Genomic DNA, 27,166 nt, shown 5'->3' with positions numbered 1-27,166 from the left:
AATAATACATTTTCCAAAAAACCGAAGGATGGAAGCTCGAGACAGTCGAAGGTAAGAAGGCACGTATCTAAGAGTTTCCCAGTGTGCTGACTCTAACATAGAACAATCCAAACACTAAGCACGCCTCTTCTGATACCAAGGGGTCACAGGATGACAGCGCAAGCCAACTGCTAGGCGCCACCATGGCATCAACCCTGCAAAAGACCTGGTTTGCATTGACCTAGCGCAAGTCATCCTCGAGACTATCGCTAACATCCTTTAGCTATTGATCCTTATGTCTGTACAGTCCGTTTACAAGAACGAGTTTGATTTCTTAGCGATAATCGACAAGTGCGAGACAATCGGAAAAGTCTTTACAGGGGCTCCTCGGGGTGCTACTGCAGACAATCTGCGATAATATTTGGGCAATTCTTTATCACAACTTTACTTGTGAGCAGAACTGTTTTCACTCCTATTTTGCGCTCAGCACGTGTTCTGAAAGTGTTTGACTGCTGACATACCTGGGCCCCTCATTGGTGTTGCAATACTTTCTCCCCTAGGTAGACCCGACGCAAAATGTATTGATCATGAAAAAATACACAATGATAGAGGCTAAATCAAACGCCAGTCGAGTGTGTCGCGGGCTCGCAAGGACTGATTATTTCCCTATTAAGAAAACCCCACGAGGTCATAAGTATAATGCCGACCCCCTAGATTTTCAAATTGGCTTGAGAAACATGGACTTGGTTGGTACCTCTGCGGGTGAATTATGTACGGACACTGAGTCTACCAGTCGAATGGCAGGTACGGGAACTGCAATTGTGCAAGCGTGTTCATGTAAGTTTCTATACCTCCTCCGCAAAATATAGATGAACGAGCAATGGGAAAAGATATAAGCGCCCAACGGTCGTCATCCCCTAACACATTCCTAACCTCACCCGACAGGCACGCACATCAAGCGCAGTCACAACCGGCATGGTGAAACCTCCAGATGTCGGGCCCAAATAACACCAACGCACCTACAGACGTACTTGCACGATCAAGTAATCACAAATGTGTTCATTTTGGCGCTCATGGCTGGGCAGGCTGCCAGCCCGCTCGGGGGACCTATTCTATTCACCCTTGATGCGCTCGAGCCTACCCTGGGAAGCAGCAAATGTGTGAACAATGGATAGACTCTTCATAGCAAGGATGGTTTATAAGTACAAGGATATGATTTATTGGCACCAAATCAGTAACTCGACGAAGCTCCAGGCATAATCATAATTCGCAAGTCTCGTGTGGCAGAACACCTGGATTGTGGTCATGCTACATGCTACCACCAGTTGATACGTGAGTGGGATCTTGGAAAGCAATTGTAGTTATGCTAGTTCCTGCCTCGGAGTTGGCTACTAGTTTCGCATGATACTCTCGAATGCTCAGAATGAGGCGAGACCCTAGTACGAACATCTGCATGGAGAGGGAAACTTGGAAGATGCCAGAGTAAATCTGCTCCCCCACAGAAACTGAGTTCTATAAAAAAGGATAAGTGGCCAAATGTAGATGTCAGTGGTAAATTAGCATACCAAGATCTTTGGAGATGTCGAGCCAAAAATGAAGCAAGAAACAGTAGCAAAGCTAGCATGTTCAGAATGTCAGCACAGTGAAGATAATTGCATCTAAATTATGAGCTCACAATGCAAAGTAAAGCACATGAGTTTTTATTAACACTGTCAAATAGTCCCCCATGGTTTGTCTTGTTGATCTAAATCGCTGCAATTCGCAGATGTGTTTTAAAGTAACCCTAAGTGCAAGACATAGTGCAAGGACCTCCCACACACTGCCAAATATGTAAGTTACTGCTCCCAGCATAGCCAAGTTGAACCCCCCCATGATGACACACTGATAGGTGCCAGAGAGGGCGAACTCCTCTGTGGTATGTCCCATAAGCCTGGTGTGTTTATGACATTCATTTACAATTAAAGCTTACCCCATGAATAATGGCTGTGTAGTATTACTTCGACCACTACACTCGCAATTGTGAGGGCCAGGAAGACTACAACAAGAAAGGTAAACATGATTCTGGATCGCTGATACATAGCATTCAACTGGATAATCATAATGGCTTGTGTAATATGTTAGCCAAGTCAATCACCAAGGTACTGCACCTGAAGTAGCTCACCACCCAGTGCAGTATTTTTGACCACAGAGATACATGATCATGCGATGGAAATGATATTACCTATAAAAAAACCTGGTCAATAATGAGGCTTGGAGTACTACATGATTTAAATGAACTCACAGCTACTGCAGTCATTATATCGAACCAATAAGCTGATCTAGAATCTCACTCACCCCTTGATGGTGGTGCAATGAGTTAGATAGGAATGGTAAGTCTATCAATGCACAATACTACTCACTAGATCCGTCATCAAGACTGATGGGAGAGTCTCTACATGTGGCCAGTTAGAATAAATGACCAGTGTATCTGGGGAGACATACACAGCATGGTGATCCTGATTGTGAGAGATGGATTATTAGCACAGTGTCAGCTTGTCAGCCTTGCGAATGTACAAAGAGTATAGTATTCCACCATAGTGCACCTAGAATATTTTTTGAGTCAGCACAAATGGTCCACTGTGCTTATAGTATAAGCTGCTTATACAGAGATACAAAACTGTCATGAGGGAAAAATGGTGTTTCTGCCCCATATTGACTTATCATGTTATCCACCTGATATGGGTTGCTCCTCACCCAGACTAGCTTGAGCTATAAAATTATTCTTAGTCAGATGGCTGCTCCAGTAATGCACCAACCAACCTCTTGCCCGAACATCAGTGCTGAAGCATATCATTGGGACATCACCATTTCAACAACCTCCCAATAGGGATTATTTGTTCACCCCAATCGTATACTAGTATAGTAGAGGAGGCAACTGCAAAGACCACAGTCAAAGATAGGGTCAGATATCACCAGTTCATCATTCAACTTGCCCATCACAAACCTGCAACATAGCTGTACATCAAACTGAAATTGATGTTTGGCCACCAACTAGGATCATTTGAGACTAGGGTCATATTCAAGGGATTGCCAGTGAACTCAGTGTGCATATGATATGGCAATGACACTCATACTAGATATATCATCAATCTGTGGGATGTCAATGATGTTTAATCAATTCACATGATGATTAATGTGACAACACTCTGCCACAAAGTCATCAGATCAGTGGCAGAGAAGGGCTGTACATGATGATTAATGTGATGACACCCTGCCACAAGATCATCAGATCAGTGGTGGAGAAGGGCCATAGCAAGAAGACCTTGATAAAGAGGGATCAACCATCTTCCTTCTATCAAGGTCTGACTACAGGAGGTTATGAGCAGACTAGCACCATTGAAGTTTCACATATTGCAAGTGTGATCATCAAACAGTCCATATATTTAATTGTTGTCATTTTCATTCCTTTGACTGACATGTCAGTGCTGTATTTCATCCAAGGGTTCCCAAGCTCACCATCATCACATTGATATCTAGTCACTTTCTAGTGCATTGGTAGGACACAATATCAACATTGCGGAGTCATGAGGGCATGTCTTGGCCCAAAGTTACGCACTGGCATGCATAGGTTGGACAGATGTGTTTTAACCCACTTCTGCCAGTGGTCACAGTTGCATCCATCATGGTCGGTAGGTTCGTAATAGAAGCCTCCAACTGGGCCGTGTAATCATGCATGTTGAAAAGGCATAATTTCTCTCAGGACACATCAGAAAAGTTCGTCACCAGACGATGTGATGCAAGATTGGGCATCCAGATTCCGATGGTAGTTCTGGCATGTAACCAGGATGCCTTCGAAGTTCATCCGATAGTCACGTGAGCGTCACTTGCTGCCGCCATAATCTCCGAGAAAGCATCGAACTTCCTAATGTACTAAAAGCACTTCCCAGTCTTCCCTCCCTCTCACTCTGCGTCAAGTCTAGTTACTTCAGTACTTAAGTGCAATGAATACTTTTCCAAATATACGTCGCTGTACAATGTGATAAATCACGATGCCAAGGTGACCCAGGTTAATCTCCTTCGCGGTGTATCCAGGCGAGATTGTAGTGAACTTCTTGCAAACCGTTTTCTTGCCTACTTGACAATAGCATCACGACTCGGGTGTACCATAAATGTGGCAGGTACACGTTCGTTCTGCCCTACTAAATGGTGAAGTCCTGGGGGGTTACCACATGCTTGTGTAAATTGCAATACTCCAACGTCAGGTTTCAAAACTTTCACCTACGTCTCCCCCCCTGACGAGCAATTACAATTTCAAATTTAGCCGTGGCGCGCCCATCTGCCCTTAGCCGCCAGTCCAGGGCAAAGGACACGAAAGACTGCGAAGTGAATACCAGCTATGTTATCGAGTGCGCGTGTAAGGCCTGTTTCGATGTTCATTTTGTCACAACCCTATCAGCGAAGAGCCAGGAGGGATGCCCCAAGTCTGAGATCTCTTTAAGATATCGTGATCAATGATCAATAGGATAACCGAGTCAAATGTGCTTTCACTAAACTTGACAAGATAACGCCCCTGACGTCAACCAGCTGATAGCTATGGTATCATCAACAAACAAATGCATGAAAACTGTCAAGAATAATACGATAAAGTGTCAGGTATTGCCATCGGCAAGTCATCAAAACGTCTTTGGAAGGGCATTCAAAGAGAAAATAAAGGTATCGCGGTCACAACCCTCTAAACCTCTACATCACCAACATTCTAGAATGCCAGAGCACCAGCTAAGGCAAGAATAAGTCCACCAGCCAATGAGGTTGAAGCACCGGAGCGGATGGCAGCGCCAGATTGGGAGGCCGACGGGGTCGCGCTGCTGGCAGAGCTACTGTGGGAGCTCGTGCCAGAGGAAACAGTAGAGGGCGCGGAGAGGCTGCTTGTGCCAGTAGGCGAAGTTGGCGTGGCGGATGGAACAGTGCTAGGTGACGTGAAGCTGCTTGCAACGACAGTAGATGTGGGAACTGACCCAGTGCTAGTGCCACCTGTAGAGGTAGAATTAGCTACTGAAGTCGAAGAACCAAGTGAGGCGGTGGATCCAGTCGAACTACCTCCAAGTGTCGAAGATCCAACTACGGTTGAACTGCCTGAAAGTGTCGAAGATGTAGATGGGACAACGCTGACAGAGGTAGAACTACCTGAACCAGAACTTCCAGTCATACCATTAAGGCTGTAAGGTGCGTTGTCATCGACATGATATATTGAACAAAGGAAAGGGGCACTGACGTAAAAGTACCAGACCAGCCCTGGTAGCTGGTGCTAGTTGAGGTGAACACCAGGTAGCTGCATCGATCATTAGATGCAACTCGTGTTGAAATAAAAGTTGAACACACTAGCCGCCATTGTCACCGGCAGATGGGCTAGGCTGTACAATTATGCTCGGTGATTAGAGAGGCGATAAATATGAAATGAAAGACACGTACAGTGAACGAGAAGGAATGCGTGTCCGCAACGTTGACGGACGACAGCGACTGCACGAGGAGCTGCGAGACAACACGCGTGAGTAAAGTCCACCAGGGCTGCGACTTGTTTACCATCTCGCCGTTGTACAAGCCAACAGTGCATTCTCCAATGTCGCTCAAGAGAGGGCTCTGACCATCGTCAACCCACTCCACCTGGCAGGACTGACCTCCATTGCAAACGGTTGATTGTACCGGGTTCGTCACCTATTTGAAATCAAAAAGTCAGAACGAAAAAATACAGAATGGCGCGACGACTGACATAGACAGCGGCTTGAACCAACGCAAGACGCGTGGAAACAAGAAGAGCGAGAGAAACAAGAGTTTTGAAAACAGACATCGTAAGAGGGGCTTGAATTAGGATCTTGGTACTTGGTACAGACAAATTTTTTTGGAGCTGGTGGGATACAAGAACAAAAGCTGAGGGAGCGTAATGAAAGAACGTTGAATTTAAGGGTTCGGGGAAGCGAGCAACGTTGCAACCGTGAATGGGATGGTGATGATAATTTACACAAAGAATCGGAGACGGTTCGATTCCTTTACGTGTAACTTGGTTGCAGAAGCTGATCATTTCCCACGTTGAATTCCGTTTCAATTGATTTCCCAGTTTCAAACGGAATCCTTTAGTGAAGCCTCGAGGGCATGATGCGGCATACCTACTAACTCCGTTCAGGATAAGTAGCTGGCGATGAGTCGGTCTCGGCGTTCCTGCTTGTCTGGTCAACGATGAGGGTCTCGAGCACTGGCTTGGCGAGCACTGAGAGGACAACAATCAGCATGCAATTCATATCCGAACAGCTGCTAGCTTGGCCTCCATTTGATCATCCTCTAGAAGTTGACCTCGGGGTCTCCACGAGGATCCGGTGCTAGTGAGTAGCATCCTTTTATCTTCATGTCAAAGCAGCCAAAGCCCTCCTTCGTCGCTTCCATGCTGGATCAAGAGTCACAGTGTACTGCCATCTAAATGCCATCTAACCCGCATTATAGCCGAGAGCAACAAGAAAGGGAGTCGAATTCCTACAGATTCCTACGTGCTTCATGACACGTCATATCCGTGAGGACCTGTGTATGTGTTGTTGCCAATGCTCCGAAATCGGTTCTACACACGACCCCCTCGGCGTGACTACCTCATGAGGTCCAATCGGTGCTAGTCACGAGGTTGACCCTTCCTGGACCTTTTCATCGACATGATCTACTCAGCTCAGCCTCTGAAAGCGTTGGCTGCCTAACATGACACGGGGATTGTATCCAACGTGTCACAATAGCCGTGGAACGTTGTAACGCAAAATCTGGTTCCATTTGAAATGAATCATAGGCTCAGCGGCAGATCAATGTAACGCTTTCAGGCTGATGGCCGCAATTCTCCGGCGGCCATGAATCTCGCATACGGCACCTCACCGATCACCATTCGGCATATATGTGCAACCTCTGTGGTTTCGGAGCAAAGACACAGTTTCCCGGCACATACATGCTGGAACTGTCCTGTCAGGGAAAGTTCTAGTCAGGTAGGTCAAATGCAGACGGCTACAACAATTGCTGAACATGGGCGATTCCTTGAAGCCCTTCAGAGTCTCAGTCACTCTCCGCGGTGTCAATAGAGACTGAAGCCATATCGGAATGTATCTTATCTAGAAGGCGGAACATCCCGCCGATGCGGATGCGGTATCTTCATCTCAATGTCGCTTTGTATAACGTGCCATCAACCTTTGACAATTTACGTGATAACCTCAGCACTCTAGCACTTGTCAATCACTTTTCAAGTTTTTAGCCTTCTGTGATCTGTCTTCAGCTATCCCTCCTTCCGGACCCAGTTGCTGACCTTCAAAGCTCCCGTCATCAGATCGCCACTGCGTGGCTCGTCAACATTTCCATTGACAGATGACTTGTCATCCTGGAGCATACACCTTGGGCGGAATTGGCACAGGTAACCGAGGACGGGATCACGAGGTTTCGATTCCCAGCATGGGGGATCCTGCCCATGACATTCATGCGTTCGGAGCCAACATCGTAACCAGTAGTAACCATGGATAGTAGGTTGACGTCAGAAGACAGCTGGTAATCATCGGCTGACGGACATGAATATAGAACGAACTTCCCATTCCTGCAACCTCTCATTGAATTTCCTGCTCCAACCAATATACGTATGGTCTTCATGTCGTGTTGTTACAAGTTAATAGCCGACACAATGGACAAGAAAGACGGCGGTTCGGGGGCATTGTGGCCACAGTACCAGTGGCATAGTTGTGGCGCATCATAGAATAAAAAGAGTGCAACATCGAAGTTATCCTGACAATCAAAAGTCATCTTCAACGACTCTCCCATAACCCTTGCATACGATGTCAACTACCCCAATACCAACAAGAGGTTCTGGAGATCTATCACAGGTGTATGGCGACGACTGGTCGAACAAAGAAGTCTTTCTGCAGGCCGCGGGGCTACACAAAGACTCTGACCACAGCAATCCCAGACACGTCCTCATCTACTGGGTGAATGCCGCTCTTAGCGGCGGTACTGAAGTCTGGGATATCACCCAGCTCGAGATGCACGGACACTGGCACCAGTACCATTACCCCAACGCGCTCAAAGTCAATACAAAGGAGCGCTCTCGAAACCAGACAATATCCTTGGGAATATTCACACCAGAGCAACGCGAGCAACTGCTTGAGCTCGCAGCGGATGTAGAATATGATCAAGTCACCACAGAAAGTCGCGTCTGGATGCGTGACCTCCTCACGAAGATGGTTGAAGAGAAGCTCATCTCTCATCGCTTATTTAATACCATCCGAGAGGGCGTGCCTCTTCCTCCTGCATGAGAAGGTCAGAGTTGCGGAATTTGGTTCTCGCGAAAATGAACTCAAGGTTCCTTGATTGTTGATAGGATGTACTTGTACCATTTGATATGTGCGCGGTTGGACTGCCTATGACGATATTATACCACAGTCAGTACTTGGTGAACTCTACATATGTATCGCACTGCTTACTTTGTCTTAATATGTATCATACTTATGACATTATTTATACGCAAGCCTACGAATCCCTGATCTCCCGTTTCTCTGGGTCGTTGATGCCGAGACTGTTGTTAAAAGGAAGTAAGCTTCAAGTTGCCAGCCAATCTTCAGGGCCTCTCCACGAATGGAGTGGTCTCCCACAATGCACACACGTCGACCATGCTACACAGCTCTATATATAGTGAGTCTCGAATTTCGATTGCCGTAAGTTGTGGCCTAGAAACCCTTTTGGTAATCGTGCTTCTAAGTCCAAACTTCTGTATTGTGAAATTACTCAGCGAGATTCTCTCTAACTCTGTGTACTCTGGATTCTGGACTCGAAGGGGGGAATGGCCAAGACAATGGCTTGTTCGAGACGAACTCGCTTGATTCACCATGGAGCGGTGTATCTGCGACTATGTGCCTGTGCGTCGCGAGCAAGGCAAGAAGTGGTGAAGAGCACTACGCTGCGACAGAGCCCGAAGGACACCAGTAGTACTACTACTCAGCTTGTATTTTGCTGGGTGCTTGCTTTTGAACAAATTTCACTGCTGCTCGAACGATCTCCTTGAAAATAGAGGAACGTCAGAATGAATAACATGTTACATACGACAAATTACTTAATTGTTTTTCCCCAACTGCCACGAAGTGTGGGGGATCCCGGGCGTCTTCTGATCAGGTTTCGAGAATCATGCAAATGTTAAAATATTTGATAATAGCAAAAACAGTGGACAAATCCGGACTCGAACCGGAGACCCCCCGCAGTCAGCCCATGCTAAGCGGATGTGATAACCAGCTACACCATATGCCCTACAAAAAGAATCCCCTTCACTACGTTGATAGCGTTGATATGACCCATCGGACTTATTTCATCGATTTCATGTTCGCGATTCTTGATCGACCTGAACGTCCACGATGGCTGACACGATGACGATCAAACTTGTATTCAGCGGTGGACTCGAGTTACTATTTGGCAACGAGCGAAATCAATCAGTGCTCATCCCACCACTTGTGCCATCTGATAATTCCACGCACTCTTCTCCGTCCTCATCCCCATCTACCCCCTCATCACACAACGATATTCTTACGGGAGAGACGAAGGCGGCAGATCTGGAGTACTTGATTTATCACCTTCGTGATCATTTACTCAAGGAGCGTCCGGAATTGTTCATGGAGAACGGGACGATGTGCGTTGTATCTGTTTCTACTGAATCTTTACCTCATAGTCTCTCTAGCCGCCCAGGGATCCTTGTGCTGATCAACAACACAGACTGGGAGCTTGAAGGGGAAGGTTCCTACCAACTTTGCAATAACGATGAGATCGTTTTCATCTCAACGTTACATGGTGGATAAAATTCGTGTACCATCGAGAGAACCACGAGCTATGTTCATGACATCGGGTTGGGGATAGATAAAATCCTCTTACGGCTGGACATCCCACTAGCAATGATCGGTACGGGGCCCATTTCTATAGAAGTGGACGAAACGCGTTGTTTCGCACCCCAGCTCACAATAGTACGCACATCGCCTACTAGATGTGGGCTACAATCGCACTTCCTGTCAGGAACATAGCAACACATGTGGGTGCGAGAAATGGCCAGCGGGCTCGAATTACCGTCTGAAGGTAGATGCTTTGTATAATATACATCAGTCTAATCCTAAGAGAGAACGAGATGATCACATACATAGTCGAACCGCTAAACCTTTACCGTTCTAGCCTGCTGGACATATTTCTGCATTAGCACAACCACCTTCTTGAGGTTCTGGCTCATCTTGGCCGAGATAGGAATGACATCGAGTGTGCGCTCCCCGTCCGACGTGCTCACGATCATCTCCGTTTTGACGTACTCCTCGAGCCTCCGCAGCTTCTCACGTGCCTCTTCCACTGCGTCCCGATCCCCTTCACCACCTAACAAATCCGCTTTGTTCGCTATAACCATATGAGCTTTATCGCTCATTCCTGGTTGGTATTTCTCTAGCTCGTCTTTCAAATCTCTAAGCTCGTCCCATGGTTCTGGGCGAGACAAGTCCACAACATAGACGAGTGCGAGTGATCGTTCCATTGAACGCAGGAAGGAGTGACCCAAACCAACATTTTCTGATGCGCCGGATATGAGCCCAGGATTGTCTGCGACGGTGAAGCGAAAAGTCTCATGAACGTCAAAGTCGTGACCTGGTTCTATGTCAGGCCGGGGGGAATCAGGAGAATTGTCTTGTAAGCGCAATTGTTCTTCAGAATTTTCTATGTCGGAAAGTTCACGCTCCCGGAGGCGTTCCTCCTCAATAGCAGTTTCGTCAAAAATATTTTCACCTTGAAGGGCGCCTTCGAAGGTTCCATCTTCTGCCACACGTATGACACCAACAATGGGGTTAAGTGTAGTAAACGCGTAGCCAGCAACTTCGGTCTTCGCTCGACCGCCTGTTAATGCGCGAAGAAGAGTGCTCTTGCCCGCATTCGGCATCCCGACAAGCCCAATATCCGCGAGAATCTTGAGTTCAAGGTATAATGTCATGCGCTCACCCTCGTGTCCCCGCGTCGCAAATTTGGGTGAACGGCTGATGGGTGACAAGAAATGCGGATTGCCCAGCCCACCATTGCCGCCCCGCGCGACGATGTGTCCCAACCACTCCTGCTGGCCCATTCCAAGAGGTGCATCATCAGAAATCACGACTTCCTCTGTCTTGTCCAAGTCGAGATTGATAGGTGATAGCAGCCTCTGTTTCCTAGCCCAGCGCCTTGCTCTCTCCTCGCGATACAGAGCCGCCTCCGCCTGTTTGAACACATCACGATTGACATTATCATCCGCATACCGCGGATAATGCACCCATCTATCATCCCGAAGCTTCGCACGACGTTCCTCTGGACTGAGTCCTTCCAGCGACTCCTCCTCTGCTTCCCATTCATCCTTCGCGCGTCGTGAGTCGCCTGGAAGAAGTTCGCGTATCACTGTGCCTAGAGGAACTTTTATGATCGTTGGCGGTGCGTTTTTACCGTTCTGCCATGTCCCTTGGCCATTTCCGCCTGCGGCCGCTCGTACGCGTTTTGGAATGGATGAAAGAGTTGTGAGATTGGGTGTAGGGAGAATATAGACGTCGCCTCCACGTCCACCGCTACCACCTGAAGGAGGCCCCATAGGCTTCCATTTTTCTCGGTGGAAAGCAACACACCCGTCACCTCCGTTGCCTGCATGGTGTTGAGTATGCATAAGTGAATTCAGACATGTACACACCTCCCCGAACGTTGATTATAAGATTGTCGAGGAAGGATTGACCCTACACGATGTAATTAACAGGTGGTACGCGTATATCTAGGACTGCAGCTCACCCCTTGTCTTCGCTTCCACTCTGTCTTTCGTTTCCGCCGAAGGAGATCCTGCAAGTTGTCGGCATCCTCTTGTGTCTCTATAGCAGCTTCCTGACGCGCTACGCCGCTGCAGTGAAATAGTTGACTTTGTCTAGATAGAGACTTGCAGAGTGGTCTTAACATACAAGCGATGAGTTTCAAACTTCAAAGTGAAAACCGGACGTAGTAGAGAACGAGTAAGTATTATTACAAACACTGAACAACGCCGTTCTAGCACACCTCCGATTCCGAAATATAGTACAATGTTTTACAAAAGGTGATGTTACATATACTAACAGTCCTTATAACTGAAGTACGAGCAAAACCATAAGCTACAAGACATATACAAGACATCAAGAAGGGTGAAAATCGTCTGATCGACTCGGAGGTGCGTCTTTCAATGACATCCGATCACAGCCTGTTTTCACTTTCCCGCCGTAAAACCCAATAGATGGCTTGGTGTCAGTGCTTGGACAGGCTCCTCCCGTGGATGTCCTGTTCGTGACTCGTTCGTTGAACTCGACGGGGACGCCGGCTTTGGTGACAGTTGTGGTGAGGTCACGAGCGTGGAGGCACTGATGCGCAACAATAGCGACGCAGCAGTTTCATCCTCTGGAGTGTACACTGGCGAGGATGATGCTGTATCACTGGGACTCCGTCGTGGAACAAAACCCGAAAAACAAGGTTGAATCTGTGTCCCCGATTGCGGAAGGAGTGTACTCGGAGAAGGGAGGGTCAGAACAGGTGGGACTCCGAAGACGGAGGAGGCCGTGAATGTTGCAGAAGTTGGAGGTGTTGGGAGCTGCTGTGATGGAGACTTTGAGGAGCTCGGAACTGGCCGGGTGGATGGTGACTTGGACGAAGTCAGGGCTCTCTGAGTCCGTTCTTGCGATGAATGTGGAAGCCAGGTAGAAATGGATGGCAAGCGAGGGGAAGAGTCCTCCACTTCAGTCCTTGTACCATCTTCTTGTTCAACGTCCTGTTTCCTTCGCTTGGACCCTCTGGTGTCGGAAGAAGATTGGTGAATGCACTGCTTGCACCCATCTTCCTCGAGGCGCTTCACCTTCTCTGTTAGGTCCTGAAGGTACGCCACTGTCCGCACCAGGATCTCAAGTTTGAATTCCTTTTCTCCTGCCTTCGATTTTCCTTTTCCCTTCTTAGGTTCGTCGTCTTCATCCTCATCGCTGGCCTCTGCAGTTTCATTGACTCGCTTGTATTCCGCAGGCACAAGCACTCTCAATGCGGCCAGGGCATCGTTAATTTTGGTGCGCCTGGCTTTTTCAATGAGGGAGTGATTAATCTTCCGTTGAGCTTCACGTGCTGCGCGTGAAAGCGCCCCAGGTTTGCGACCGCGACGTTTGAGTTGTGGTGCTGGGGGAGTATCGTAAGCGTCATCTTCAGCTTGGTCATCGCTGGAAATCGGGCTAGAGTGTCGATTGTCTGACTGCGGAGCTATAACAGCGGCGCCTGAGGCTGAACGCAAGCGCTTTCCCCTGCGTGGAGTGCTTTCAGCGTACATGTCCATTTTTGCTGGACCTTTGAGAGGTGCAATCGCAATGGGTCGGAAGAAATGCATATGGCAGTTCATATTCGCATCCGCAAGGGCTTATGAACGACATGCGACACGTTTGTCAAGCGGTGATTGGCTGGCATTCTGGACCCCGTAACGGATGGACAGCATCACCTTAGCCTGTAAGACTGCCTATACAACGTGCTTATAATCACGGGCAGCCCTGTCGAATCCCTCGCATGACTGATTTTGAGCAACCTTATTGGCCCTTCAGAGAACGCACGTGTGCAATGGGTTTAAGCGCCCACCTCTTATCAACCTTCTAAATAAGAGCATTTCCCAGCTCCCTAGTGGCCGGCTACGTTGAGGGAAATTCGCTGGTGGAGCCACGAAATGCCGAGCATGTAATCCACGTACATCATCCGTTTACAGTGAATTCCTTCCGCGTCATGCAGGGGTTTCTGTCATTCAATATGACATGTGGCGAAGGATTCAACGGACAAAATCATCCAACTCTCTGGAGAACCTACAGGGCCCCACAGATGCCAGCTCACGAGATCCAACTTGCACACGACTATCGTATTATTGGCTCTCGGCAAACTTGTATGCATTAATGTTCACGATTGGGTAACCCTTGAAGTAATACTATCTCCTGGATAGTAACGGACAAGGCACAAGCACCCAGGGTCGATGTTTGAACCTTCTGTCCCCGACCCGGGATGAAAGAAGCGATGAGTCAGGTCTGGCAAAAACAGTGGACAAATCCGGACTCGAACCGGAGACCCCCCGCAGTCAGCGCCATGCTAAGCGGATGTGATAACCAGCTACACCATATGCCCTACGTAATCACCGAGGTACAAAACAATTGGAAACCGGTAAATTTACACGTGCCCCTACTCCACCTTGCATACCGCTGGTCGGTCATCCCTGTCTCGTACGTCGAGGCACCGTCACTGCGAGAAGTGTCAAGGCGAGGAACGCTACGCTCACTTGTCCATTTGCTTTAGCAAACTTTCCAGTATGGCGGGTCTCACTCCCTTGCGTAGACCAAAGAAAAGCGATCACTCCAGAGCACATGACTTTCTGAGCATGATTGTGATTTAACTTGTGCTACTGCACCACAGCATGCTTGGTAGGATGTTAACCCAGACTGATTGCCAAACGACGTAACAGCGATAAATCCTTTGCACAGCGGATTCTGTAAACAAATCAGCTGGCAGATACCCATTCGAATTCACCACTGCTCCATCACCAAGTAGGGTTTGCAAGGCGTATATCGCACTCTTGATCACACACGTTTTTCGGGAGACGTCTCTAAGGTGCGCCACTGGCCTGTCTGGGAATGTGTCATGATACCTCACCAGGCCACGTTCCATACGAGTGTTTGCCACGACCATATACTTAGGAGACTTCAGCAGATAATATCAGATGTAGGAGGTGAGAAGCTAACTGTTAGTCTTGCTCAGGATGAACAACAGGAGGGCTTCTGGCAGTTCGTCTGGTCATTCACATCCAATATAAAGTTCATCGCGTTCTCGCGCTGCATATCTTGGTATGCCTCTGCCGCCTTTGGACGTAAATGAGAATGTACTGCTTTTCGGAGGCGCCGGAAGCGTTCTCCGAAACGAGCCATGGTGATACACATTCCATTTGAGAGCATCTCAGCCGCGGCAATGGACCGAGGCCGATCTACCAGTGATCCACCCTCTTTATCCATGATGTCTGCGGCTGCCTGGTAAATGAGTCATTGTCGGAGGAAGCTCAAGGCATGGGTTGATTACCTCCATGCTGCCAATGACAATTGTTACCTGGCTACCTCGTCGGGACGACACAATCGGCCTATATTCTCGAACCAAGTTAGTCAGCACACAGGCAATGTTGAGTGAACGATCTACATCAGCCTCTAATATCTTGTATAACACTGCCAAAACTCACTTCACAACAGGCAAAGCGTTGCTCCAGAATCAACAGTGGCATAGTTGGCATTCCTGGTGAGAGCTTCCAGCATCATAATGTAATGCGGGCTGGCATAAGATGGGAGTGAAATTCCAATATCTTAATCGACGTTGAATGTGCGTCTGATAAGTGTCCAACAACTTATAGTATCTCGTACTTGGCTTGTTATCTGACACCCAATCGAGATGCACCACTGCAACAGCACGGCACAATGAGGATATGCTGCTCTAAGAAGGAAATCGGAGCCCGCAAACGCTTACCTACGACAAGGATCAGCCAGCTCAACAGTAATACGGCGAGATGATCAAGCCAAACCTGAAAATCGCCACGCTCCTAAAAGAATTGATCGCTCAAGTTCGAACCATCCGCTATTGCCACGTGTTGGTAGACATTGGAAATTATGGACAAGGTCAGTCGGGAGCATGCGTGAGGAAGAGGAGTTAGCTTGATCATTACAAGCAATGCGTTCTTCGGGCAAGTCAGCCAAGCGTGGAGTAATCTTCAGCCGTGAGGAGTCTCCGGGGGGGAGCATCACTTCCACTAACAACATCCCCTGCCTGACCTGAAGCAAAAAGGACTCGTTGGTCACAAAATTATCAGAGCCTCTAATATGAGAAATGACGACGCTTCGATATACTAGGAAATGATCTAATGAGTTCGTTTTATTTTTGTAATCAAGGAAGCCTATGATAATACGCACATGTTTAAAAGATCCTATGAGCGCTCGAGCATCGAACGAACGCGCATAATTTCCGATCGTGATATCGAATCAAATGGTATTTCACTGAACCCGTTCCTAGTAGAGGCTCCGTTTTCAGACACCTCAGAATCTTCAAGACAAATGATTCGCCCTCACCTGATCGCACCGTCTTCACGTGCGCATATTGTCTCGAGATATCGAATCAACCCCGGTTGGTGGGTCCACTTATTCAATGTGCACCTCGTCACAGGTAGCACATCTCTGCACCGTACCCGTAGTTCCCGTACCTATGCTAACATGCTACTGTCAGGGAGTGTGTTGGATACGACAGTGTGAATGGACCCATGGTCGACGGGTGGACTCGAACGGTCTGATACCGTGGCACCTCTCCGGTTGGACTTCGTACGGTCGACCTGGTCATTAAACTTGAAGCGGGTCTTGACATAAATGAGGTCCTTCCACTCCCCAACTGTTGTCGATGGTTTAATAAAACAAAGTGGTTTTTCACCAACCGCAAGTCCGCCATGGTGATGTCAGGAGGCCTGAAAGTATAGTATTGAACATATAAAACTTATCAAGGGGATAACTCCGAAATTAGATGATCGGTACTGACGACGAATCTAGAATTTACGTAACACTGCCTGGTCTTTCCTATACCATGAGTTTACAGTCGACCTTGGAGCGATTAGCTACGTACCGTGCTAACAACATGCGCGCTTCGCAAGATATATTTCGCAATGGACTTCTAGTGCTTCAGAAAAGCAGTTTCAAACAGTTGGGAGACGACGGCAAGTCATTTCGCAGTCGTCCACGCCTGTTATTTGAACTCAAGTCATTGCGGAGTTCCTGCAGGCTGGACATCCCTAGAACAATTCGCATTGGCCTCAATAGACGTCGGACGACTTGACATAGCAGATGTATGTCCTTTTCCATTGTTCCACCCACCTCACGCTAAGCTCAAACCCAAATATTTCTATATAGCAATGCCTTCAGCTTATTGCCGACAAATTCCCCAACTCACCACGCGTCGACTGTCTCATAGGTATCCGAATGGAGGCTACAGAGCCTCCAGAAACAGCTCTTAAATACTACGCCGACATACTTGAAGCCGACTCCGCCAATGTCGTGCGTGCTTCCATATACGTGTCTTTTGTGGGCTTACTCTCACTACAGGCGATCTGGAAACGACGAATATCGGTCTTGAGAAGAACAGGAAAGATAGAAAAGGCTGTGAACGAACTCGTGCAATTATTGGACACGTTCTACACGGATGTCGAAGGGTGGCTAGAACTCGCAGACATTTATGCGTTATGTAACCAGTGCGTCTCCATTCTATAATACCATCACACTTCTCATTCATTTTGTTTGCGCACAAAGATACGATCACTCCTTCCAGGCACTCTCACATGTTCTGCTCCTAATGCCCCAGAACCCCTTCTACGTTCTCCAAGCCGCTGAAACAGCCTACACCTCTGAAGACTTTTCCCTCGCCATCAAGATGTTCCTCACCGTCGTCGACATGACCGATGCTGACGATTCAGAACAGCTTTTGCAAGACTCCACGCCTCTCGGGATTACTGTGCGAGCGTGGTTTGGTGTGAAACTCGTGCGTTTTTCTCTCTCGCATGGGTTGCTTGCTGAGTTGAACATAAATGCAATTCTTATAAAAACAGTGTACTCGTCGGATAGCACAAAATGTGAACCTGAGGTCTCTATCGAATACTAGTGCACCGAAGAACTCGGAGTTGCTAGATGAGCTGGCCACGGAGCGTCTTCGAGTTGCGTACTCAAGTTTGGGTCAGAAGGGTGAGATTGCGAAAGGGAGACAAGAGGTTTTCGCTTGGGTTGCGACTCCCCTTGCGTAAACATGATGTCTATTTCCTTTTCTCCTTGAGCTACGTCCAGTCTCATCTTGTTTGTATTTTTGATGTTCACTTAGACATGATCAAGGAAAGAGATAGTCGTCAATGTACTAGACAAACACTGGAGGTAAATACTATGACGAGACCGAACGAGGTTTCGGGCGAGCACGCGCAGTGCCTCATCTGAAACAGAGGGATGATCTGCACAGAGGAATAGTGCCGCCTCGTTGTGACTGGACCATAGGTGTCCTTGCGGTGCTTATTCGAAGCACTGGAATCGAGTGCAATAGAAGAAAATGGAGAGGAGGGTGGGAAATTAAAATGAGTACGACGAGAATTTCGAAGACGATTCAATAGTGGTCGTGGCACGGAGGCAAGTAGTGAAGACAAAAACAGTTCCTCCACTCGTGTCTCGTTACACCCCGCTTGCAGACGTACAGTAGAAGGTTGTGATTGTTGCGTCAACCTTATCTTCTGTTGCTTTCTCCCATTTGCCATGGACACCTGGCAGTGACAGACTAGTAAGACTCACCATTCTGCTGTGCTAATTTCTTACAGGCTGCAGTTTATTAACCTAGGTTGCGAGGAACTAATTTTCGACTGAACCGCCTCTGCGGCATTACGATTCACAAAATATCAATCAGCAGCGCAGCGGTAGCACTGGTTCAATTACGCCAATCTAACGGTCGCAAGTTCGAAACAAAGGTACCATCCTTTCATTTTGATATGCAAACATATATGCTTGACGCCGAGTCATATGCTGGCCTCAGTTTTAAATGCCAGTGAGTGGTTCCTAACCGTTGGGAGTTTTGCCAGCTCAAGTTCTCGATCATAAATCTGTATCATAACCATTCGGTATGACGCCTGAAACAGACTGCCACGAAGCGCTGACATCCGTTCCAGCCCAGAGCACAGGATATGCATGTATCCATGTATAAAACTGAAGAGCTTTTGATTCGATAAGAAAAACACATTAGGCCTTAGCCCTCTCTTGAATTGCAATGATGAGATTCATCTCACTCACCACTACGATGTCTGCCGCAGTGATAGCTGGGACAGCTACTGCACAACAGATCATCGGCCACCGCTGCACACAAGCAAGTGAGTACTTTGCAGTCTAGCGAGTTCTGTACGTGCGGGTCTCAGACTGTATGCTTACGGCTGCTCACAGACCATGCGGAGCGCGGAACGATCATAGGTCAAAAACATGGTCCCGAGCTTGCAGTGCGTGCTTTTGTTCCGGGCCGAGTATCCTGCGCACACGAATTATCCTGCCGCCCACAAAAGTACTGCAAGTTCTTGCATTTTATGTCAATGACCTATGGACATTGAAATTACTGGTATGTCATTATGTAGATTGTGTACCAGTGATTTAAAGTCTCGTTCTTGACAACAGGGCAACTGTGATAATAGTACGCCTAAAAAACCAGTAAGACAACTACTAGTCGAGGATGATAGGCACCGAACTCTGATTTAAGGCAGCACCGATAGGTTGCCAAGCGCGTGCTGTACCGATCTTTCTAAAGGTTTTTGGGCCCACTCTATTCACCACAATCCAACGACGAACAGTCTGTGCTGGTTCCGAGGTGACATCCACGATCCAACAATCCCCTATTTTTGGAGGGCTGCTGCAATGGATCCATGCCAAGACGACAAATGGTGTCATGTGGCCTTCAATTTGGAAGCACAGAACTCTCTTATTCCACCCTGTAATCTCATAACCATACGTCAACTTTCGCGCGAAGTCCATCTCCTCCATGAATTCGAAACATTGGTATAAGGAACTCGCATGAAGTGCAGCAGAAAGTGCTTCTTGAGAACCTTCAATCCCTTCCGAGGCGACCATGTCTGATGTTGCAAGGCCATGCTTGAGTTGTTGTATAATCGGATCCGTGTTGCAACCGTTGGCCGTCAGAAACCAGGTACATGCGATGATATTGTTCATCTCTCCTCCCCCATCCCCGATGTTGATGTTTGTCCCCAACACGCATCCTACAAACCGCACCGCGATGTGCAATCCGTTGTTAGTTATCTTCATATCCTCCCGGTTGTGGTGGTGTATGGTTTCCGGGTAGAGCCCCGCGAGAGCAGCCCCGGGAAACCGTTCGTTCCAGAGAGTAGGGGCTGTGATATGGGGCATCCAGTGTTTCCCTTCCACTGCATCGGGCTCCGGAGAGTCATGTAGCAATGGCCATACTCTTCCTGACATTATAGCTTTTGCTATCATGCGCGCCCACATAGATTCAAGCCCTGCAGTGCTCGAACTGCGGTCAGAGGCTTCAGATGGATTAATTGTCACTTTCTCTTCGTCGCTGAGCAGCCCATAGATCCCCAACAGGCGGTCCACATGGTGCATAGATTGTTTGTGACTGGTTTGCCAGATGAGGCTAATCAAGTCCACATGTCCGTTCTGCTCGAGTTCCTCCTTCATCTGAACACGCAGGTTTCGGGTTTGCCAATTGCGTGGGGCAGAAATGACCAATTCCTTGCCTGGATGGATGAAGTCGTAATCGGTTCCTCCTTGTGGTTTTTTGAGAGAGCCGTTCCGCAATATTTTGTGGTACCAATCCAGCAAGCGTCGTAATAGATCGATGCGCAGTTCTTGTCCATCGGGGAGGATGTGTTTTTTTTGGCAACAGCAATTCCTGGTATGTCCACACTCTCCAGAACCATTCATCTCCGATGACAGCGTCAAGCACTGCGATGCTTTCCCAGATCCTCAGTGCATTGTCTTGCACAGAGGCATTGGCATCCATGATATTGCACGAGAGGTCCACGAGTTGTGCGTGTGCCAACGGAAAATTCAAGTAGTCGTTAGGCACCACGAGGCAGGCTATGGCGCCACGGTAGTAGTGGTTCATTTTTGGAATCTCAACAGCCTTTTCTTCGTCTGCCTCTGGGGTATCGCTTTGATTGATGCAGATGGCGTCCATCCACATCCATTTAACCCTCTTATCTGCCTTGCAGCAAACCAGGATCACGTCCCACTTTGCGGGGTCTGAAATAGCAATGGGCCATTCGACAGTGGGCAAGATCAACTGGTGTTTAATTTTTCCCCACACTTGCGAAACCACAAGGTAAGGTGGAATGGTATGGCCTGTCTCCCGAAGGTATGTCTGTTGATCCTTCAAAACCTCATATTCGCAGTCATAGAGACGTAGTGGGGCTTTCGCAAGACTGTAATGAGCAGATGCCTAACATTAATCCGATTACAAGTCCAGTGTGATCCAGCTCTTACATATTCTCCCTCAAGTCACGATCCTCGCTGTTGATCTCGATATCCGCGTTTCTTGCATCTACATCTAACTTTGGTTCTGCTGCTGCTTCAGGCTGAGATCTGCTATCTGTGTAGCGGAGTGCCTCCGAGTCCAAGTGCCTGTCACGTTCAGTGATTAGGACAGGTACAAAGGCCTGTGGAGCCTGCCGGAATGTGAGTAGGTCAACGTTCCCTCCCTGTGGGTTGTTATTTGGCGTCCATGAGCTGAACTCATGAACACCCTCTGCTATAGATTCTGAGCTCATTGAGATATATGAAGTGTGGTCGACCTAGTTTGCATGTCAAAGATGTCCAGGGAGCATTGAATGGGAGTCGAGTAGTAATTGGAAGGCACTGTAGTACTATACCTATGCACCCTTTGATGATGTTCTCACGATGAGTTAGACCCATTTATCATATGGGGAATACATGGTCCGAGAGACCCAGGATCCAGAAGTCGTTGTGTGAGTGCAGTCTCTTGGCCCAGGATGTTTCCTATCGAGGCTATAATTAGATTACACGACAATCAGAGTCTAAGCGCTCACTAAGCGGAAAGGGTCGAGTCCAAGTGCATAGTCACTCAGGCTGCCTGTGGAATTGCACCGTAACCAAGCACTTCGTACTGTAGAGGTTTATTCTGCTGAAAACTGCCTGTACGTGCGTCAATACGTGATACGACTTCTTGACGCCAAGATGACTTATGATATTGAAATGAATCGATCATCATCATCTCTACATGATTTGGATGGCCTTGAGCAACGAAACTGAAACGAACATGGTCCCAGTTTGATAATGTAGTGAGATGCTGACCAGTGCAGACTTCAGGCAACCTGGAGATATGTCACACACCGAAAACAAAGGAAAAGGATTACACCTTCGATCCGACTCTCGGTACGGTGGCCTATTTCAGCATGCGCCAGGTATTAGATGCCAGGAGAAGTGGAGACCACAGCTCCTGATCCATGATGTGCATGATCGCTACAAACACCAAATGACAGGTGTCTGCCAACCACCAGTGAACATCGCTGTGATATTACACGATTTGCGCACTAGCCTTCTGTACAACCATGCCAAGGAGGGGAAGCGGCTGCTGCAGGTCACCAGTTAACAAGCCGTGCAAAACAGGAGAGTCGCATTGTAAACCGAAGGGATATAATTCAAGCAAGGATATAGTACCTCGGGCAGCACTTCTCGGTTGTATTAAAAATCCAGTCTCACCGATGTCTTCATCTTAGCCTGCTTGGGCCTTACTCGCTTTCTCTGGGCTGCGAGCCCCTCGGTCCGTTTCAACAGTTTGTATGACTTTGTGTATCTCGCCTTCGCCATGAGTGATCATCGATAGTGGTGGTCTCTTGCCGCTTTATGTCTCGTCAGCATGCCGTGTATTTATGTTACAATCCCGCAGGCAGCACTACCCCACGACACTCTCCAAACCCTACTCCTCCTTTGGGAGACCCGCACCAAGCTGTGAATACAACTTCATCTCTATCTTGTAAGAACATTCGGTTAGGGAAGTGCTTGCGCTGCTCGACAAGGGAACAGAGGGAAGTTGTGTCCTGTGGGAGAATGAGCGAAGGTACGTCGGATATTGCAGAGAGACAGACCTCTCCAGATAACGTCCCCGTTCCTATCAAATCCCCAGTACGCATGCGGCATCCTGAGAGTGTATGGAAGGCGAGCTGCAAAGATCCCATTTGGGATTACTACACCCCACAACAGAGGAAATAAAAATACGACGCACCATCTGCCGAAACGTCCAATACGAGTTCCTCAAGCACGATCTCGCCACCCCCATCTCCCTTTCTACCGATCCACCTGGAATCACCCTCGTGCTGACCGAGATATCATAAGTCGCATCTCCCTTATCCACAAGGTACGATGGAACCCTCCGTATGTCATGTGCAATCTTGAACGGTTCCAGCGCATCGAGGGTGACCACCCACGGACTGATGGTGCTTGCAAAATTCTTTGCGTTAAATGCTCCGAAGGGGAGGGTTTCCGGGATTTGTATATCTCGCGCTGTTCATGTACATAGTTAGCCTATGCATACGCCCGCCAGTGACACCAAAGGAAATTGAAAGAAGACGGAAAAATAACGCACCACTCCAATCATTCAGCAACACAACTCCAAATATATGTTTCTCCGTTTTCTCCACTGGCACGCGTTCAAAGTGCTTTGTCGGGACGCTAATGAAAAATGCAAGTTCGAGCTCGAAATCAAGTTCGTTTGTGGGTGCGAGCGAGAATCCTGTTGTTCGAGCGAGTGTCCTTGATTCGACGGGAGTGTCTGGGGAAAGGTCGTCGAGGGCTCTGTCTTCGAGGGGCCCAGAATACGACCTTTCTGGGGACGCACTAGTCGGGAGATGACCCACTGGTCGTACAATAGGTATACCGGAGGGAAGGATGGTAGATACGCGACCTGAGGCTGCACGAGGAGGATTGAACCTGTTTGATATATATGAATTAGATTCGATAGTTTGGAGAAGGGTGAATGAAGAGATGTGTGGGACATACATGTCAGCATCAACGCCCTCATGTCCATGTCCCGAGTGCGTATTTTTTGCATGCTGTATCGCACACATCAGGCTATCCGTCCCGAATGTAAAAATCACATCTACATATTCAACACTTACTGTCTTAGAACTCGTGAAATCCGTGAAATCACCAATATCAAAAGGGAGGTGCATCACCGCTTCTATTTGCTTTACAGTGCAACGCTCAAGAAGGGAAGGGCTCGAGTGTAGGGGAGAAGAGGATTGGGACAAGAGTGACTGAATGTATGCACGTACGCCGGATGTAATGGGCCTCCCAAGAGCGGCGAAGGCATTAAGGGTCGTCTGCATTATGCACATTGAGTGGAATAAACATGAAAGGAAAATCACGAAAGTGGGATTCGATTACATGCATGAGGACATCACTCGGAAACGTTACTTCACAATCCATGAATATCCCCTCAAGCGCGAGGACTTTGAGGTCGAGGATTTGTTCCCCGATAGCTACACCAAGACGGGGGTGGGGCTGCAGGGCATAATCAGCACCGACTAATTGTTGGACATGAGGTGCTGGACCTGCGATTGGGTGGAGAATATGCCAAAGGGGATATTGGCTAATGAAAACGGTGAGTCTGCAGGGATAGGAATAATGCTTTGGGAGGCCATGTTATTGAAGGATGCCGATGAAGCTAAGAGCAGAGTGCGATTATCTTTGGCCTGCAAGATACTGAGGAATCAGGGATGCACGTGGACTCAGAAGCAGATCAGCTGAATGAGATATATTTACATACCAGACAGCAACAAATTCTTTGCACCGGCGACCCATGTTCAAGGGCACAGCCACCATTTGAAGTACATGCGGGTTTTCATATATAAGAGATATCTCACAGAATGAATCATGAAGGCGATAGTCATACATGAGACGGGCAACAAGGCTGAGAACGTAACATAGTCGAAGAAACGAGTCGTTCAATGGGTCACACCAACAAGTACAGGTCCAATGTCTTCACGGCCTTTCCTTAAGTGGTCTTTTGGCATCGGCAAAATCCACCTTCTCTCTTGAACTTTCAGACCATCGCTGCCAAAGTACCTCCCACTCTCGAAGCACCAATCAAAATTGGCGCGCACAAACTTTCCCAAGCCATCGCAGTACTCCCTAACCTGCCAGTCGGTCGGCTCCCCCCATTTCGGAATGGCTGCCAAGGCCTCGAAGTACGTCTTCTCGAGTTTTGTATGGTAATCCCTCACCCAGAGCATAGCGCCGTTGACATCCGTGTTAAACTCGTGCATAACAATTGTTACTACATTGTGGATGGCATCCCCACGCGCTTGCTCTAGATTGTAGGATGCGATGTCCTGTAATATCATGCAAATTTGATGAGTGTCATTCGCGATGTCCATAGAAAGACACTGACATTAGCGACAATGACCATGTCAACGGATGCCACTACCATATCCTCAATTCTTGGGTGCGAAATTACTTCATCCGGGATATTGAGACCCAGCTCCACGATGGCGAACGAAGGCCGTACTCCAACCGTTCTGCGGCGCACGTTGAAATAACTTTGGATGTCACGAATGTGATGTCTGCTTCGGTCAATGGCCTGCTGCACTACGCCCTCTAGATATTCATCCATTGCTGCGATGAACCGCTTCTGCGGTTGACCACTAGCGTTACATATAGTACGTTCCCAAAATCTGTCGGTGTGATAGTTAAATCCCTACGTTGAATGTCAGATAGCAAATCACCCACTGGCGAGCGACCTCTCCACCGACCCACTCTCCTTTGGGACGTGGCTTGTAAGGGTGGCGCAGGGCATCCATGACGACGTCCTTCTGTTGACGGACCTCGCCCTCTTCCGAGACATCTGAATATTCATCTATAACATAAAAAAGATTCATGACATCACAAGCGCTGCGAGCATGTTCTGTATGGATCCGACTCATCAGTAAGTTGTTGACTGGTATACTTCTAGGGATCACCTTCGCACGCATCTGGGTAGGATAAACATCCAAGAATATCTGACGGAAGCGTGAGTACATCAACAGGCTTGTTATGAGTCATGTCTTACTGAAGTTGCAGACATCGAAGGCTTGTTGTGCTTTGGGGCTGAAGACTTTCAAGCTTTCAAGCCAAGCAGATGATTCAGCACCGACTTTGGAGTAGTGCTGATTGAGACGACGGGGAAATGGCCATCTTGCGAGTATGTCAGGTATGAAGATTTTCTTCAGAGACAGATCACATTCATCGCCAGCATTGACGGTCACCGATCCCCCATCAACGGGACGATCAGAAGCAACCATATTGTGCTGGTCCGTGGCCAACTGTGCTCCTGGACATGACACTAGACGCGCGATCCAGGCAGGAAGAGTGTTCAAGATAAAAGTCGCGACGCTGAAAGAACTCTGGTTTGTATCCATACATGCACTGACTAGATTTTATATGTGCGACGTAGTGCTGCCGCCGTTGAGTCGGTCCTGGACCTGTTTCTAGTATCTTGTTGCCAGTTACTTGGTTTCTTCGAGCAATCCCAAAGAATTCAAGGTGTCCACACTAACTGTATCGAATCGGCTTCGTAAAACCCATCTGAGGTCACAGTCAGCCGCCATTGTGTCGGTCCTGGACCGATTTCTGCTACCCTGTTACCAGTAGGATTTTCTTTGGTTTTTTCGAACAACCTCAAAGAATTCATGGTACCCACACTAGCTGTATTGAATCAGCTTTGCACACCCCACAATGCCATATTGATGCATCTAAAGAGAACTATAAGCCTAAATTGTGATACATCACCTATTGTAATCACACACTATCCAGACTAATACATCCTTCGATACATCTGATGGTGAATCACAAAAGGACCTTCCCAAGGGCTTCTTGATAGCGCCCATATTTGGCACAGCTGTTTCGAACAGCCGTGCCAAGTTGGAACTTTAAATAAGCGAGATAAATCTTACTTTGGAGGGCTGTGTTGGTTTCTGATCGGGAACCTCTCGTGAACCGCTTTGAATTTGACCTCAGCTGGCTCTCATGCACATGAATCACTGGTAGCGCCGTGGCATGCCGTATGTAGTACTGTAAGTAGCACAAGTGTGGGCCGCACAATGAGTCATACCTTAGAACAAGTTAACTTACTAAACCGGGATTGACTTTATCTTTTCTCATTGGAGATGTGCTTACCCTCAGCTGACTTCGCTTCGCACCACCAAGCGAATTGCTGAGTCGTCGAAGAGCGTCCGAGAGCATGTGTTATACGAAAAGGAAGGAGTCTACCGTCCCCTGTTATTCGTCGGAAACTTTTCGGTTCCCTGAAACCCAAAGGTACAAGTAATGGTGTGAACAGTGGGTACTTTGATAAGTTAGAAACTGGACTACACGAAAACAGATGAGTTTTTGTCGAACGAAGGTATTGGACTGAATCGGAACGTACATGGATATTCAGAGGAGTGAGCAGCGGGCGCAGTGTTGGAAGGTTAGACGTTGACAGACAGTGTCAGAGAAAGAATAACCGTTGGAACTAAAAAGATGGGCTCCTCGGGGTCCCGCACAGGCTTGAAGGAGTATGCTCATACCTTGAAATGACGTAACCTACAATATTC

At 47.9% G+C, this 27,166-nt stretch overlaps 4 protein-coding genes and 2 non-coding genes across 6 annotated transcripts; 2 read left to right on the top strand and 4 right to left on the bottom strand.

Annotated features, from left to right (window-relative positions):
* Positions 1 to 5,364: 5,364 nt before the first annotated feature.
* Positions 5,365 to 5,803, bottom strand: BJ212DRAFT_1286283 (uncharacterized protein; the record flags this gene model as incomplete). Its single annotated transcript, XM_041331930.1, has 3 exons — positions 5,365 to 5,487; positions 5,539 to 5,670; positions 5,726 to 5,803. 3 exons carry the CDS (start codon positions 5,801 to 5,803, stop codon positions 5,365 to 5,367), a joined length of 333 nt encoding a protein of 110 aa, XP_041186151.1.
* Positions 5,804 to 9,177: 3,374 nt separating this feature from the next.
* BJ212DRAFT_1044675 (uncharacterized protein) lies at positions 9,178 to 10,001 on the top strand. Its single transcript, XM_041328923.1, has 3 exons — positions 9,178 to 9,637; positions 9,686 to 9,825; positions 9,877 to 10,001. The coding sequence occupies exons 1-2, from the start codon at positions 9,366 to 9,368 to the stop codon at positions 9,801 to 9,803; spliced, it is 390 nt and encodes a 129-aa protein (XP_041186150.1). The 5' UTR covers positions 9,178 to 9,365; the 3' UTR covers positions 9,804 to 9,825; positions 9,877 to 10,001.
* BJ212DRAFT_t133 lies at positions 9,179 to 9,261 on the bottom strand. Its single transcript has one exon. It is a non-coding gene; the product is annotated as a tRNA-Ala (tRNA).
* Positions 10,002 to 14,058: 4,057 nt separating the features above from the next.
* Positions 14,059 to 14,142, bottom strand: BJ212DRAFT_t132. Its single transcript has one exon. It is a non-coding gene; the product is annotated as a tRNA-Ala (tRNA).
* Positions 14,143 to 14,765: 623 nt separating this feature from the next.
* On the bottom strand, positions 14,766 to 15,038 carry BJ212DRAFT_1286293 (uncharacterized protein; the record flags this gene model as incomplete). The annotated part of the gene is made up of 1 exon (XM_041331932.1): positions 14,766 to 15,038. A coding segment is annotated over one exon (273 nt), but the record flags the coding sequence as incomplete, so codon positions are not given.
* Positions 15,039 to 18,530: 3,492 nt separating this feature from the next.
* BJ212DRAFT_1044562 (uncharacterized protein) lies at positions 18,531 to 19,208 on the top strand. Its single transcript, XM_041328922.1, has 3 exons — positions 18,531 to 18,603; positions 18,730 to 18,922; positions 18,993 to 19,208. The coding sequence occupies exons 2-3, from the start codon at positions 18,823 to 18,825 to the stop codon at positions 19,151 to 19,153; spliced, it is 261 nt and encodes an 86-aa protein (XP_041186148.1). The 5' UTR covers positions 18,531 to 18,603; positions 18,730 to 18,822; the 3' UTR covers positions 19,154 to 19,208.
* The last annotated feature ends 7,958 nt before the right edge of the window (positions 19,209 to 27,166 follow it).

Source organism: Suillus subaureus, assembly GCF_016647635.1.
Source record: "Suillus subaureus strain MN1 chromosome Unknown BJ212scaffold_88, whole genome shotgun sequence".
Taxonomy (NCBI): Eukaryota; Fungi; Basidiomycota; class Agaricomycetes; order Boletales; family Suillaceae; genus Suillus; species Suillus subaureus.
Note: the sequence above shows the minus strand (reverse complement) of the source record. Positions and strands in the feature narration are given on the sequence as shown.

Coding starts and splice junctions, on each gene's coding strand:
- BJ212DRAFT_1044675 (XM_041328923.1), top strand. CDS start 9,366: ATGGCTGACACGATGACGATCAAACTTGTATTCAGCGGTGGACTCGAG. Junction 9,638..9,685: donor TTCATGGAGAACGGGACGAT/GTGCGTTGTATC, acceptor TAGTCTCTCTAG/CCGCCCAGGGATCCTTGTGC.
- BJ212DRAFT_1044562 (XM_041328922.1), top strand. CDS start 18,823: ATGATGAGATTCATCTCACTCACCACTACGATGTCTGCCGCAGTGATA. Junction 18,923..18,992: donor CCACCGCTGCACACAAGCAA/GTGAGTACTTTG, acceptor GGCTGCTCACAG/ACCATGCGGAGCGCGGAACG.